Here is a 16,495-nt window from a genome sequence, read left to right as displayed (position 1 = left end):
GGATACACACCTCCATCTGGGCGACCCTGCCCTACCGCAGGGTTGTCCTCCGCATTAGGGCGTAATAATTCCTCCAGCACATTTCCTGCGGCCGATACCGCCACTGTCCCTTCGGTGTTTCAACTTGAATTCACTCTCCAATCTCCTCCTATCCTACACCTCCCAATTTCCTATCCCCAGACATGGACCCTAGGACCCTAGTGTGAGGCTGCCTCAGCTAGCGGCCCCGCTCGCGTTGGCATATCTGCCCATCTCACACAAGACAAGCCAGCTAAATCTTTACATTCCTTTGGGGGGCACAAGAGACTTCGCAATACATTTCATCTCATTTCAAACACAAGGATCCGTAGACAACAGCTTGCTGTCCCGTTTTGATGGCATCTTTTGGGGGGTATTGAAGCTCAGGTTAAGCCTCGAGACCTTTGCCTAGGATTACATTAACTTGCAAATTAATTTGATGTGGATTACAGTAATGGGCATCATCAGATATTTGGGGGGATTACAATGCACATAAATGTCATGAAAATAATGTCACAATGCAAACAATATGAAGTATATCATATATCAAGTTTTTGATAGAGCCATCTTAATGATCCTGCATTTCCTTTTTTGCAAAGTTAAATGTTTGATTTCTTCCTTTTGATTTGGGGTTAAAATATGAGCTGGGCATTCACCCAAACACTAAACTAACTGATCACAACCCTCCTAATTTCTGTAATGTCTGTTTGATTGATCAGAATGCAACTGTCACAACAAGGCGGACGTCTGTTACTACAACCAGACTGTGGCGGATCTCAAGTTGAGTCTGAACACACACGAACAGTTTTTAGGAGGAGGCGTGTGTATCAACTGCTCTCAGAACACTGCAGGAGTCAACTGCCAAACCTGTGCAGATGGCTACTACAGACCACACAAGGTACCTAATGAGTGTGAGTGTGTATGTGTGTGTGTGTGTGTGTGTGTGTGTGTGTGTGTGTGTGTGTGTGAGCGTGTATTTATCACCTTGTGGGGACATTTTGTCGGTCCCCATGAGGAAAACAGCTTATAAATCATACTAAATGATGTTTTTTGAAAATGTAAAAATGCAGAAAGTTTTCTGTGAGGGTTAGGTTTAGGGGTAGGGTTAGGTTTAGGGGATAGAATATAAAGTTTGTACAGTATAAAAACCATTATGTCTATGGAAAGTCCCCATAAAACATGGAAACCAAACTGTGTGTGTGTGAGCGTGTGAGTGTGTGTGTGAGTGTGCGTGAGTGTGTGTGTGTGTGTGTGTGTGAGTGTGCGTGAGTGTGTGTGTGTGTGTGTGTGTGTGTGAGTGTGCGTGAGTGTGTATGTGTGAGTGCGTGTGTGTGTGTGTGTGAGTGAGTGTGTGCGTGAGTGTGTGTGTGAGTGAGTGTGAGTGAGTGTGTGTGTGAGTGCGTGTGAGTGTGTGCGTGTGTGTGTGAGTGAGTGTGTGTGTGAATGAGTGTGTGTGTGTGTGTGTGTGTGTGTGTGAGTGAGTGTGTGTGTGAGTGAGTGTGTGCGTGAGTGTGTGCGCGTTTTTGTGATATACCAGGACAATTTTGTAAGTTATAAACTGGTAATCACAAGGGTATTATGCTATAAATGTGATTTATGAGGACATTTCTAGTGTCCCCATATTTCAAATCGCTTAAAAATCATACTAAACAATGTTTTATTGAAAATGTAAAAATGCAGAAAGTTTTCTGTGAGGGTTAGGTTTAGGGGTTGTGTTAGGTTTAGGGGATAGAATCTATAGTTTGCACGGTATAAAAATCATTATGTGTATGGAAAGTCCTCATAAGGATAGGAAAACAAACATGTGTGTGTGTGTGTGTGTGTGTGTGTGTGTGCAATAGATGTTGAATTAAAATAAGAAATAAGAGTGAAGTTTACATGTTGTACATATATATTTTTAGAATTTTTATTATCTTTACATTTCTGTGTTTGTGTCACAGGTGTCTCCATACGCTGATAACCCATGTGTCAGGTGTCAGTGTGACATGAGTGGATCAGTCAGTCCCGTGTGTATCAGAGACGATCATCACGCTGATCCAGACACAGGTGAAATATCACTTAATCATTGTCCTATTTTATTCCTCTTTCATTTAGACCAGAACTCTCTGAATAAGGTATTAAAGGTATTTCTGATTAATATATGTGTGTTGTGTAGGTTTGACTGCAGGTCAGTGTTTGTGTAAGGAGGGTTTTGCGGGTGATAAGTGTGACCGCTGTGCATTCGGCTTCAGAGATTTCCCACTCTGCACCCGCTGCGAGTGTAACCTTGATGGAAGTCACAACATCGACCCCTGCCGAGAGTGTGTGTGCAAGGTATAACAAACCACAAACATACACATTACTGCACACACTCATTTAATTACACACCTTCCCGAGAGGATAAACATTCAAACCTTATCAGTTTAAAATGCTTTCTCTTTTACCAGCTTATTTTGAATAATTTAAAAAATTAAGCCATTTGTTGGTTAAATTCTCAAACTGTAAAAAAAATTGCTCTGTCACAGCAACACTGACTCGACCAATGGCGTGAGTTGGGGGCGGTAGACGATAGAATAATTTGCACTTTTGCTATTCTGTGTGGCCACAGTTCAGCGTTAACACTAAAGATCACAGAGCATCCGGAAAGTATTCACAGCGCTTCACTTGTTCCACATGTTGTTATGTTACAGGCTTATTCCAAAATTGATTAAATTCATTATTTTACTCAAAATTCTACAAACAATACCCCATAATGACAACGTGAAAGAAGTTTTTTGAAATCTTTGCAAATTTATTAAAAATAAAAAACGAGAAAAAAAAAAATCACATGTACATAAGTATTCACACCCTTTGCCATGACACTCAATATTGAGCTCAGGTGCATCCTGTTTCCACTGATCATCCTTTGTTTCTACAACTTGATTAGAGTCCACCTGTGGTCAATTCAGTTGATTGGACATGATTTGGAAAGGCCCACAGTTAACAGTGCATGTCAGAGCACAAACCAAGACATGAAGTCCAAGGAATATTGTATCGAGGGACAGATCTGGGGAAGGGTACAGAAACATTTCTGCAGCACTGAAGGTCCCAATGAGCTCAGTGGCCTCCATCATCTGTAAATGGAAGAAGTTTGGAAACACTAGGACTCTTCCTAGAGCCGCCCGGCCAAACTGAGCAATCGGGGAGAAGGGCCTTAGTCAGGGAGGTGACCAAGAACCCGATGGTCACTCTGACAGAGCTCCAGTGTTTCTCTGTGGAGAGAGGAGAACCTTCCAGAAGAACAACCATCTCTGCAGCACTCCACCAATCAGGCCTGTATGGTAGAGCGGCCAGACGGAAGCTGCTCCTCAGTAAAAGGCACATGACAGCCCGTCTGGAGTTTGCCAAAAGGCACCTGAAGGACTCTCAGACCATGAGGAATAAAAGATTGAACTCTTTGGCCTGAATGGCAAGCGTCATGTCTGGAGGAACCAGGCACCGCTCATCACCTGCCCAATACCATCCCTACAGGGAAGCATGGTGGTGGCAGCATCATGCTGTGGGGATGTTGTTCAGCGGCAGGAACTGGGAGACTAGTCAGGATCGAGGGAAAGATGAATGCAGCAATGTACAGAGACATCCTTCATGAAAACCTGCTCCAGAGTGCTCTGGAACTCAGACTGGGGCGAAGGTTCATCTTCCAACGGGACAACGACCCTAAGCACACAGCCAAGATAACAAAGGAGTGTCTAGGGACAACTCTGTGAATGTCCTTGAGTGGTCCAGCCAGAGCCCAGACTTGAACCCAATTGAACATCTCTGGAGAGATCTGAAAATGGCTGTGCACCGACGCTCTCCATCCAACCTGATGCAGCTTGAGCGGTCCTGCAAAGAATAATGGGAGAAACTGCCCAAAAATAGGTGTGCCAAGCTTGTAGCATCAGACACAAAAAGACGTGAGGCTGTAATTGGTGCCAAAGGTGCTTCAACAAAGTATTGAGCAAAGGGTGTGAATACTTATGCACATGTGATTTCTTTCATTTTTTATTTTTATTACATTTGCAAAGACTTCTATCTACATGCATTGCAAAGTAGAGCTTCTAAACTTTCAATCGATACTGATTTTGTGTTGGTCAAGACACTAAAAAATTATTATCACTGGCCCGAGCCAGAAGAGTTAAAAATAGATCAACTTTTTCAAGATGTTTATAAAGTGAAATGACATTGGCTTAACTTTTGTCCATGTGTGTGTCTTTATCTCTCTAGGTGAATGTGATGGGCTCAAACTGTGATCTGTGTAAGCAGGGCTTTTATAACCTGCAGGCCAGTAATCCAGAAGGATGTACAGAGTGTTTCTGTTTCGGAGTGTCAGATGTGTGTGAGAGTTCAACCTGGTTCACTGACTCGGTAGGTTACAAATAACTTTATGCCTGTTCCAATGTGGACTGCAATAAAATCACTGAATGCCAGTAAATGCTGAAAGTCACCATGATAAATGGTCTGCACTTATATAGCGCCTTTTTAACCTTGTCACACCTTACACTGTGACTCATTCACCCATTCACACATATACACACACCAATGACAGCAGAGCTGCATGTAAGGTGCTAGCCTGACATTGGGAGCAACTTGGGGTTCAGTGTCTTGCCCAAGGACACTTCGGCATGTGAAGTCATGTGGGCCGGGAATCGAGCCGCCAACCCTGCAATTAGTGGCCGACCCGCTCTACCACCTGAACCACAGCCGCCCCATCCAATAGTAGCTTTGTTTGATTGATTTGTCTCAGGTGATGCACAGAGACGCTGTTCTCCTCCGATCTGTTCAGAGTTCCACCATCTTCACGTCTCCTATCTCTGAAGAGAACCTCATCATCTCCAACTCCACGGCGAGCATAGGCGCAGTGTCACTGTGGTCGTGGGCCGCACCGGAGTCTTTCCTCAATAATAAGGTGATTCGACAAACCTTCAAAACATGTCTGCTTTGGTTCATATCTGCTGATCCGTCATTACACTCTGTGACTCATTGTAAAGTTTACAGTTAATTACCTCTCACACATCCACAGTCCTCAGGTGGGTTATAAATGAAAGGTAATAATAGTATATCATTCAAAACATGTTCAGTGTTAATTAAGATTCACTTTATACAGTCACTAGTAGCTGATGCACAGTTTGTACTGATTATATCTGCATCATCTCTCTGTTCAGCTGACGTCATATGGAAGTGTCTTGAGCTACAGCGTCGCGTATGACATATCCGAAGAGAACGTGGACAAAACCCTTCACGCACATTTCAGTGTCGTTATTGAGGTAAGTTCACAGCTGAAAGAAACACAGAATTGAACTTTCTCTCAATCTGACTTGTACAGTACAGCTAATAACATCAGTGCTTCTGTTTCTGGGTCAGTTACAAATAAGGACGCTCTAAGAAAGGATGATCTTAGAAATGCATTCTAGTTGGTTTCAAAACCTTTTTTCTACCGTTTTCAACAAAACTTGTTAAAGTGTTTGAACGCTAGTGAAATACTAGGCTATATTTGCACCTTAAATACATGTGAGTGAGTGTTTTATTTTATCCCTTTTCTCCCAATTTGGAATGCCCAATTCCCACTACTTAGTAGGTCCTCGTGGTGGCGCGGTTATTCGCCTCAATCCGGGTCTCAGTCGCCTCCACTTCTGAGACCGTCAATCCGCGCCATCTTGTATTAATGACTTTAAAATGTCAACTGGTGTGACCATCGAATAAATAGTGCTAATATACTTTATTTGCACCTTTAATACACACTCAAGGTGCTCAAGGGATATACCTTTTTAACATTTAATATGCTGAACCATCTGTATGTTTTGTTTGGGTTTCAGGGTAACGGTCGTGCGCTGAGACAGATGTTGTCTAAACGTTTGCTGCTAAACGCTCATCGAGAGCAGCACGTCACACTTCAGATCCAGCCACATGCATTCATGGACGCTCACAGTGGAAAGAGAGTTCACAGAGATGAGTTAATGACGGTACTGGCAGATGTCGCTGCGATCAGGGTTCGAGCACAGATGGAGGGCAACGCTGAGGGAACGCTCAGGTGAGATGCACACAAACATATATACATACTGTATGTATGATTAGGATGCCAGATATACCATCACAGATAAGGTTATAAATGTCCATTAAATAGTTTTAAAAATGTAAAATATTAAAACGTTTGCTAGATTTGTCAGTGTTAGCGGTCCATTCTATTTGGCGACAGTTATGTTGCAGTAATTGCATGCTTTAAATTGCATTTAGATTGTACTGCATTTGCTCATTTTTGTACACAAACTTCTGTTATTTAGCCAAGATGGCATGGGTCATGGTTACTGTCTCAGTCTGGTTGGTCTGTCACTAGTTTTTTGACCCTTTTCTCCCAATGTTTGAATGCCCAATTCCCACTACTTAGTAGGTCCTCCTGGTAGTGCCGTTACTCACCTCAATCCAGGTGGCAGAGGATGAGTCTCAGTCACCTCAATCCGCGCATCTTATCACGTGACTCGTTGTGCATGACACCGCGGAGACTCACAGCATGTGGAGGCTCATGCTACTCTCCACGATCCACACACAACTCACCACATGCCCCATTGAGAGAACCACTAATCACTACCACGAGGAGGTTACCTCATGTGACTCTAACCTCCCTAGCAACTGGCCCAATTTGGTTGCTTAGGAGACCTGGCTGGAGTCACTCAGCATGCGTCAATACTCTCTGAGATACCCAGAACCCCCCAGTCTATCACTAGTCTTGACTCTCAACCATGTTCAAAGAAATTGTCTATTTAAATGAAACACTTCTTTTTGTGTATTGTTTGAAGCGCTCCTCCCTGTTAACTGTGCAAATGTGTGTTTTGTCCACAGACTGAGCACTGTGTCTTTAGGTGTTGGAGATTCAAACGCTGGTTTCTCGAAGATCTCTCCAGACGTGGAGCAGTGCGAGTGTCCGTGGGGATATTCAGGCACTTCCTGTGAGGTAAGACATAATATTTGGGTCACTATATCAAACCCTGCAGTTTGTGTTTAATGTATGATCGGTGATTGAAGTCTACACACATGATAGAATCGACAAACAGAAACATTTAGAGAATAAGTGATATCTGTTTAATCTCTCTGTCTCTTCAGTACTGCATTCCCGGGTTCTATCGGGTTGGTGGGGTTTTGTTCGGAGGAAACTGTCTTCAGTGCGAGTGCAATGATCACGCCACTGAATGTGACATCAACGGAGAGTGTCTGGTGGGTATTATCTGCTCTCAACTTGTTGAATTACAGTACGGGAACATTTGAGGGAAATGTGCTGAACTGGTGTAAATATAATGTCAAAATGCAAAAGCACATGGATCATGCTATAATTTAGGGTACATTCACTGTCCATTGATGATAGTTATATATTGTCAAGGAGTACATTATTGACCGTCAAGTATGTTGGGGTATATTATTATGGTTGGCAATATTTGTATGATTTTAACAAAAATCCCTTGGGCCCACCACCCATTTGAGAAACTGCAGGAGTCGGGTGCACTGACATATGGGTGGCAGTGAAGGCCGTGGGCCTGACGGACCAGACCCGGGCAGCAAAGGCTAGCTCTGGGGACGTGGAATGTCACCTCACTGGGGGGGAAGGAGCCGGAACTGGTGAGGGAGGTGGAGCATTACCAGTTGGATCTGGTGGGGCTTACATCGACGCACAGTTTTGGCTCTGGATCCGTACTCCTGGATAGGGGATGGACTTTATTCTTCTCTGGAGTTTCCCAGGGTGTGAGGCGACGGGCGGGTGTGGGGATACTCATGAGCCCCGGCTGAGCGCCACTACGTTGGAGTTTACCCCGGTGGACGAGAGGGTCGCCTCCCTATGCCTACGGGTAGTGGGGGGGAAAACTCTGACTGTTGTCTGTGCATATGCACCGAACAGCAGTTCAGAGTATTCGGATTTCTTGGAGACCCTGAATGGAGTCCTGAATAGGGCCCCAGTAGGGGACTCCATAGTGATGCTGGGTGACTTCAACGCACACGTGAGAAATGACAGGGACACCTGGAAAGGTGTGATTGAGAGGAACGGCCTCCCCGATCTGAACTCAAGTGGATGTTTGTTATTAGACTTCTGTGCTAGTCATGGATTATCTATAACAAACACCATGTTCGAACATAAGGATGCTCATAAGTGTACGTGGTACCAGAGCACCCTAGGCCGAAGGTCGATGATCGATTTTATAATCGTGTCGTCGGATCTGAGGCCATATGTTTTGGACACTCGGGTGAAGAGAGGGGCAGAGCTGTCAACCGATCACCATCTGGTGGTGCGTTAGGTCAGGGGGTGGGGAAAGACTCTGGACAGACCTGGGAAGCCCAAGCGAGTAGTGCGGGTGAACTGGGAACATTTGGAGGAGGTCCCTGTCTGCAAGATCTTCAACTCACACCTCCGGCGGAGCTTTTCAGGCATCCCTGCGGAGGTTGGAGACATTGAACCGGAGTGGGCAATGTTCAAAGCTTCCATTGCCGAAGCCGCGGTGGAGAGCTGCGGCCTCAAGGTTTCAGGTGCCGCAAGGGGTGGTAACCCTCGAACACCGTGGTGGACACTGGTGGTCAGGGAAGCCATCCGACTGAAGAAAGAGGCCTTCCGGGATTTGTTGTCCCGGAGGTCTCCGGAGGCAGTTGCAAGGTACCGACAGGCCCGAAGGGCTGCAGCCTCGGCCGTGAGGGAGGCAAAGCAGTGGGTGTGGGAAAAGTTCGGAGAAGCCATGGAGAAGGACTTTCGGTCCGCACCAAAGTGCTTCTGGAAAACCGTCCGCCACCTTAGGAGGGGGAAACGGGGAACCATCCAAGCTGTATACAGCAAAGATGGGATGCTGTTGACCTCAACTGAGGAGGTTATTGGGCGGTGGAAGGAACGCTTTGAAGAACTCCTAAATCCCAACACGCCCTCTATGCTAGAGGCAGAGCCGGAGGCTGATGGGGGATCAGATTCTATTTCCCTGGGGGAGGTCACTGAGGTAGTCAAACAACTCCGCAGTGGCAAAGCCCCGGGAATTGATGAGATCCGACCAGAAATGTTGAAAGCTTTGGATGTGGAGGAGGTGTCATGGATGACACGCCTCTTCAACATTGCATGGAAATCTGGGACAGTGCCTAAGGAGTGGCAGAACGGGGTGGTGGTTCCCCTCTTCAAAAAGGGGGATCAGAGTGTGTGTGCCAACTACAGGGGTATCACACTTCTCCAAGAAAAGTTTACTCCAAGATGCTGGAGAGGAGGGTTCGGCCGATTGTCGAACCTCGGATTGAAGAGGAACAATGCGGTTTTTGTCCTGGCCGTGGAACGACGGACCAGATCTTTACTCTCGCAAGGATCCTGGAGGGGGCCTGGGAGTATGCCCATCCGGTCTACATGTGTTTTGTGGATCTGGAGAAGGCGTATGACCAGGTCCCCCGGGAGAGGGGGAAACTGAAATTATGAGTAAAAATGTGGGAATTGTCAACAATGTTACCATCTACTGTAGGGACTACTCTTGGTAACATAGTTGCCATGACTCTGCTGTGTCCACTGTTGTCCACTGATGTCCGCTGATATCTGCTGATGTCCACTGATGTCCGCTGATGTCCACTAATGTCTACTGATGTCCGCTGATGTCCGCTGATGTCCACTGATGTCCGCTGATGTCCGCTAATGTCTACTGATGTCCGCTGATGGCACTGATGTCCGCTGATGTCCACTGATGTCCGCTGATGTCCACTGATGTCTACTGATGTCCACTGATGTCCACTAATGTCTACTGATGTCCGCTGATGGCACTGATGTCCACTGATGTCTACTGATGTCCGCTGATGTCCACTGATGTCTATTGATGTCCACTGATGGCACTGATGTCCGCTGATGTCCACTGATGTCTACTGATGTCCGCTGATGTCCACTAATGTCTACTGATGTCCGCTGATGGCATTGATGTCTACTGATGTCCACTGATGTCTACTGATATCCGCTGATGTCTACTCATATCTACTGATGTTTATTGATGACACTGATGTCCACTGATGTCTTTCTGATGTCCACTGATGTCTACTGATATCCGTTGATGTCCGCTGATGTCTACTCATATCTACTGATGTTTATTGATGACACTGATGTCCGCTGATTTCCACTGATGTCTGCTGATGTCCACTGATGTCCGCTGATGTCTGCTGATGACACAGATGTCCACTGATGTCCAGTGATGACACTGATGTCCGCTGATGTCCACTGATGTCCACTGATGACACTGATGTCCACTGATGTCCACTGATGTCCGCTGATGTCTGCTGATGTCCACTGATGTCCGCTGATGTCTGCTGATGACACTGATGTCCACTGATGTCACTGATGTCACTGATGACACTGAATGACAGTTCTTTATCATATTTTAAGCCTGTATGTGTCAGAGGACACTGAGGGTGTGTGTGTGCCAACGGGCATGCATGTGAATCATGACGATTAGTGATTAAGGGACATTTAATTGATTTGACAAATTTAACTAGATATTGTTAATTTGCCAGTTAAATCAGAGATCTTATGTAAATGGTGTTAATGGTGTATTTTGTGGAAAAAGCAGGACATGTTACTTTCACTGTCGACTGTTACATCTGATTTTTTTTGGCATTTCAAATAACAAGAATGGTGCTTCTGATGTCCTTCAAAGCATATCTTACATCCACGAAAGGTACCCGTTTCGGATAACATCTCATAAAACTACCAACATTATATTTAAGGCAGATTTATAAAATATTTTACTGTCACTGCTGAAAATATCACATGAATATCTGCAAAAACAAACAATTCTTAAAATTATTTTGAACACATGACTGCACAAATGGCAGATTAGACAAAAGATCTCTTAATTATGTGTTACTTGAAGTGTTGCATTTAATCAGTGTGTGTAACGGCATCCAGTTTAGTCACCGTAACATAATCCACAACTCACTCAGCAAAACATCCTTTCTCTTATTATATCATAAATGTGTTTAATGCTTAAACTTCACAACTAGCGGATATGTTACGTTGAAGAAACATTAACTTAAGCCAATAGTGGTTTTATTACTTTTTTTGTTGACATGAAATGCACCCCCAATTATAGAATGAGCCGCATACTGTTGCTAAGGACTAACAATCTATTTGTAGAACTTAAAAAGGTTTTTATTTGACATCAGACTGTAAGTTTGTAAGTATGTGTAGGTATCTAAAGAAATGCTTTCTGTTCTTCAGGGCTGTTCACACAACACCACTGGGCCTCACTGCGATCAGTGCTTGCCAGGTTTCTATGGCGACCCCAGTGAGGGCGCAAAGGATGACTGCCAACGATGTGCGTGCCCTCTGACACTGGCGTCAAACAAGTGAGTGACTGTGTGTCTGAGCGGAGAGAGGGGTAACGGAGCGCTCTTTTGTCTGTCTGAATGTTTGTTCTGTTTCTCGCAGTAACACAAATATTCGACACACATGCACTCGACAGCACTATGATAAAACCGTGATTGTTTTGGATGGCAATACCATGGTATTCTTTGAAGTAACTTAGAATAACATGGAATAAAATATGGTAATTGTGCAGCATCATTGTATTACATGACACTATATCGCTTTGTTTCTAAGGTTTATACACAATGTCCAAATTAGAGGTTGACCGATAGTGGATTTTGCCGATACCGATAACTCATGTGATGGGAAAGGCCGATAACTGATTCATTTTATCAGACAATTCAATTGATTGAATATCAAAAATAATTCTTAATCTTTTCTTACTATGGCGGGGACAGAAAAAGAGTCCAAAATGAATAAAATCCCAGATGCGATTTATTTTCAACCAAAATCCCAATAATAACCAGACAAAAATGAATATTTGATGCATAAGGTGGGACTTTTATGCACAAACAAGCCAAAACACACCGGGGATTCTTATTTTGAAAATACTAAATTATGAAAAAACTATCAGCAACTATCGCCGTAGATTTTGCAGATAACCGATAGTTCCAAAAAGTTTCCAACGTTAGCTCAACACATGTGAATAATGAGGGGACATTTGGCCAGTAAAATGTGTAGAGATGGCTAAATTAAACATGGTTCAAATTACAATTGTAAGATTATTTATTTTATTTTTGAAAAGAAAAGAAAGTGGCGAATCGTTCTTTCCATAAAGTCACCAACACATTTGAGGAAGTAGGGGTGGCGATTACAGGCAATGTTTATGGACATTTTGATGGAAAGTAATTCAGAAATGTCTGAAAACATAATGAAAGTTTGTTTTTTGATTTAAGAGTTAATTTTATTCTGAAACAAACCCTTTATCATGAAGTTGTTTGTGATTTAGCCTTTAATTGGATACTGGCAACATTTGCCTTATTTGGTTGTGTTAACCAGAAATGATTTTAAATAATTATACATTTTTAAAACATTGACAGATAATTTTAAAATGCTGTTTTGACAGATTGGGGGGAAAAAATTAAGAAAACCACTTCAGACTTAAAATGTATCGATAGTGTAAATAAGGTGACTGTTCTTGTTTTGTTCTCAATAATGGATATAAGAAAATGTTTGTGTTGATACGACAAAGCAATCAAAAGTTACAACATTACAAATATAATTGATCATAGTGTCCAAAAACATCTCCAAACAAATAAAAGATAATAATTGTACATAAGAACTAATTACACATGCAAACACAACAATGACTAAAGGTTTGCATAGCATGCAGACATGATTTTAGTCATGAGATTTCACAGAATGAGTTTCATTCTGTGTCATTTGAGTCATCATTGAGTCTGTGTCGTGTATTTGGCGCCATCTCCTGGTGGTCATATGTAACATTGTGCTTCATGTGGATTATCTAATGATCTATACATCTGATTATCTTGTGTGTGGACTCCATTGAAAGATAATCACAGACTCTAAATAATGATGTGTGATATTTTATGTTCCGTTTATGTTTCATGAATTTATAAACAAAAAAACAGCATTTAAGCAACACCAACATAATTATCAAAGACATATATTTAGCTGTTACTCGCTATATTTTTATCTGTGAGTAAAACAAATAGTCTGGTTGTTTTTTACTCTTCTAGAGCTTTCCAACGACATATGACACATGAATAATTGATGAGTTTGATGTTTTTACTAATTACAATAATATGTACAGTGACATTTTGATCAAAATTTGGAGTGGTGGTGGCATAGTGGACTAAAGCACATAACTGTAATCAGAAGGTTGCTGGTTTGATCCACCATTGTGTCCTTGAGTAAGACACTCAAGTTGGGGGTTCAAGCCCCAGCACCACCAAGATGCCACTGTTGGACCTTTGAGTAAGACACTTAACTCCAGGTTGTTCCGGGGGGATTGTCCCTGTAATAATTGCACTGTAAGAAGCTTCTGCCAAATGCATAAATGTGAATGTAAATTTTTTTTTTATAAATGATCAAAATGGAACGATTCTGATTTGTCTGCAAATTTTAAGCACTTGATCAGTTTTGGTCATAACGTCTTCATGCTTTGGATATGTATATTACTGTTTCACAGCCAATATGAAATATTTATGGCCATTCATATTCCTCAGTTTACTCTGTATTAACAGATGTGGCATAAGGGTGCTAATTGACTATGAAGATAATGAAAAGTAGATCTTTAAATATTTGCATGATTGTCTGCTGCAGTTTTAGCCCGACGTGTGTGCTAGAGACTCCTGGAGATTTCAGCTGTGATCAGTGTGAACTGGGATACACCGGAACCAAGTGTGAGAGGTATCAGAACGTCCCTTCAGAAAAGAACTTAAATATCAATAGAAATAATGATTCATTTTTTTAATTCATAAGTTAAAAAATGCTAAAAATGAAATTGTCTCTCTCATTGTCAGGTGTGCTAACGGTTATTATGGCGACCCAACAGCCCCGGGTCAGCAGTGTTCAGTGTGTGAGTGTAACGGTAACGTGAACCCATCCGAACCTGGTCACTGTGATGCCCTCACCGGAGAGTGTCTGAAGTGTTTGGGTCACACGTCAGGTCGCCACTGCGAGCGCTGTCAGGATGGTTTTTATGGCGATGCCGTGACTGAGAAAAACTGCCAGGGTGAGTTTGACCACACGACTGTTTACTTTAGATCTAGTGACATCTAGAGGACAGGTGTGGCACTGCAGCATCTCTACTGACTCTTTTATTGGATTGTGTTTGTCTGTGTCATTCTAGCCTGTGGTTGCTATGGTAACGGCTCTCTGTCCAACATCTGTGATGTGATCACGGGTCAGTGTGAATGTAAAGCCAATGTGGTTGGACAGTCATGTGCTCACTGTCAGGTACGTCTATTGTGATGTTAAATTAACTAGACATTATGAATTTCTTGACACATAATCACTCATTCAGTTAATTAAGGTGTTTATTATATTTATGAATTCACTTTAGCCTGAGAAATGCTGTTTGTGCATGTTTGAGACAATCACACGTATCTTTTCTTGATATATTTCAGGAGGGTTATTATGGTATTAACAGCAACGATGGTTGCAGGCTGTGTGAATGTAGCCAATCGGGCTCTCTGTCTGCATCATGTGATGAGGAGGGGCGGTGCCAGTGTATAACAGGAGTGAGGGGCGATAAGTGTGAGCGCTGTGAGCGCGGATACTATGACTTCAAAGAGAACGGCTGCACACGTAAGTGTGAAAAGTACATCGGGATTTGATTGGATCTTAAACAGTGGCCTGTGATTTTATTGGCTAATGTTATTGGCCCCGCCCATGCAGACTTGATTACATCAGCAGAAGAAAAGTTGTTGAATAAAGTTAATTTTAAAAGTCTGCAAAAATCAATGTGTCCAGTATATATCTATATTTTTTCAGTTTTATTTATGGGCAAAATATGACGTGGACATTTAGATGTCTTATTGTGTTTTAAATCAAGTGTTACTTTGTCACTTTAAGCGCTGTAATGATTGTTGGAGCACTAGTATAGTCTGGTGTAGTTGAAGCTCAGCTCATGTGTGTTTGTGTCTGTGTAGCGTGTGATTGCGCACACACACACGGGAACTGTAACGCCTCGACGGGTGAATGTATCTGCCCCCCACACACACACGGACTCAAGTGTGAAGAGTGTCAGGAATATCACTGGGGTCACGACCCCGTGTCCGGATGTAAGGTATGACACTCACCCTCACACACATCTACAGAATAATCATGTGACGTCATCAATGATCAGAGAATGTCAATAGAACTTTATTGCTCAGAAAAAAATGTCATACACAAACACATGAGACATGAGAAAAAACACAAAAAGTACCATGTTAATACCATGTTTTTGACATTTGGACACTATCATGTTAAAACCATGTTTTTGACATTTGGACACTCTATCATGTTAAAACCATGTTTTTGACATTTGGACACTCTATCATGGTAAAACCATGTTTTTGACATTTGGACACTCTATCATGGTAAAACCATGTTTTTGACATTTGGACACTCTATCATGTTAAAACCATGTTTTTGACATTTGGACACTATCATGTTAATGCCATGTTTTTGACATTTGGACACTGTATCATGTTAAAACCATGTTTTTGACATTTGGACACTATCATGTTAATGCCATGTTTTTGACATTTGGACACTCTATCATGGTAAAACCATGTTTTTGACATTTGGACACTCTATCATGGTAAAACCATGTTTTTGACATTTGGACACTCTATCATGTTAAAACCATGTTTTTGACATTTGGACACTATCATGTTAAAACCATGTTTTTGACATTTGGACACTCTATCATGTTAAAACCATGTTTTTGACATTTGGACACTCTATCATGGTAAAACCATGTTTTTGACATTTGGACACTCTATCATGTTAAAACCATGTTTTTGACATTTGGACACTATCATGTTAAAACCATGTTTTTGACATTTGGACACTCTATCATGGTAAAACCATGTTTTTGACATTTGGACACTCTATCATGTTAAAACCATGTTTTTGACATTTGGACACTCTATCATGGTAAAACCATGTTTTTGACATTTGGACACTCTATCATGTTAAAACCATGTTTTTGACATTTGGACACTATCATGTTAAAACCATGTTTTTGACATTTGGACACTCTATCATGTTAAAACCATGTTTTTGACATTTGGACACTCTATCATGGTAAAACCATGTTTTTGACATTTGGACACTCTATCATGTTAAAACCATGTTTTTGACATTTGGACACTCTATCATGTTAAAACCATGTTTTTGACATTTGGACACTCTATCATGTTAAAACCATGTTTTTGACATTTGGACACTCTATCATGGTAAAACCATGTTTTTGACATTTGGACACTCTATCATGTTAAAACCATGTTTTTGACATTTGGACACTCTATCATGTTAAAACCATGTTTTTGACATTTGGACACTCTATCATGTTAAAACCATGTTTTTGACATTTGGACACTCTATCATGGTAAAACCATGTTTTTGACATTTGGACACTCTATCATGTTAAAACCATGTTTTTGACATTTGGAC

At 42.2% G+C, this 16,495-nt stretch overlaps 1 protein-coding gene across 1 annotated transcript in view; it reads left to right on the top strand.

The window, feature by feature from the left end:
• lama1 (laminin, alpha 1) overlaps positions 1-16,495 on the top strand; it is an 82,945-nt gene that overhangs the window by 27,268 nt on the left and 39,182 nt on the right. Inside the window, exons 8-22 of the mRNA XM_052114209.1 lie at positions 738-916; positions 1,959-2,064; positions 2,174-2,331; positions 4,243-4,383; positions 4,763-4,924; positions 5,181-5,282; positions 5,832-6,046; positions 6,853-6,964; positions 7,114-7,224; positions 11,219-11,346; positions 13,652-13,738; positions 13,852-14,063; positions 14,181-14,287; positions 14,458-14,638; positions 14,983-15,119. Of these exons, the coding sequence (XP_051970169.1) occupies positions 738-916; positions 1,959-2,064; positions 2,174-2,331; positions 4,243-4,383; positions 4,763-4,924; positions 5,181-5,282; positions 5,832-6,046; positions 6,853-6,964; positions 7,114-7,224; positions 11,219-11,346; positions 13,652-13,738; positions 13,852-14,063; positions 14,181-14,287; positions 14,458-14,638; positions 14,983-15,119 (2,138 nt within the window). The remainder of the gene's footprint in view (positions 1-737; positions 917-1,958; positions 2,065-2,173; positions 2,332-4,242; positions 4,384-4,762; positions 4,925-5,180; positions 5,283-5,831; positions 6,047-6,852; positions 6,965-7,113; positions 7,225-11,218; positions 11,347-13,651; positions 13,739-13,851; positions 14,064-14,180; positions 14,288-14,457; positions 14,639-14,982; positions 15,120-16,495) is intronic.

The sequence above is a fragment of the Xyrauchen texanus genome, chromosome 41 (genome assembly GCF_025860055.1).
Source record: "Xyrauchen texanus isolate HMW12.3.18 chromosome 41, RBS_HiC_50CHRs, whole genome shotgun sequence".
In the NCBI taxonomy this organism is placed as follows: domain Eukaryota; kingdom Metazoa; phylum Chordata; class Actinopteri; order Cypriniformes; family Catostomidae; genus Xyrauchen; species Xyrauchen texanus.
The sequence above is the reverse complement of the archived record's forward strand: the minus strand, read 5'-3'. Positions and strand labels throughout refer to the sequence as shown.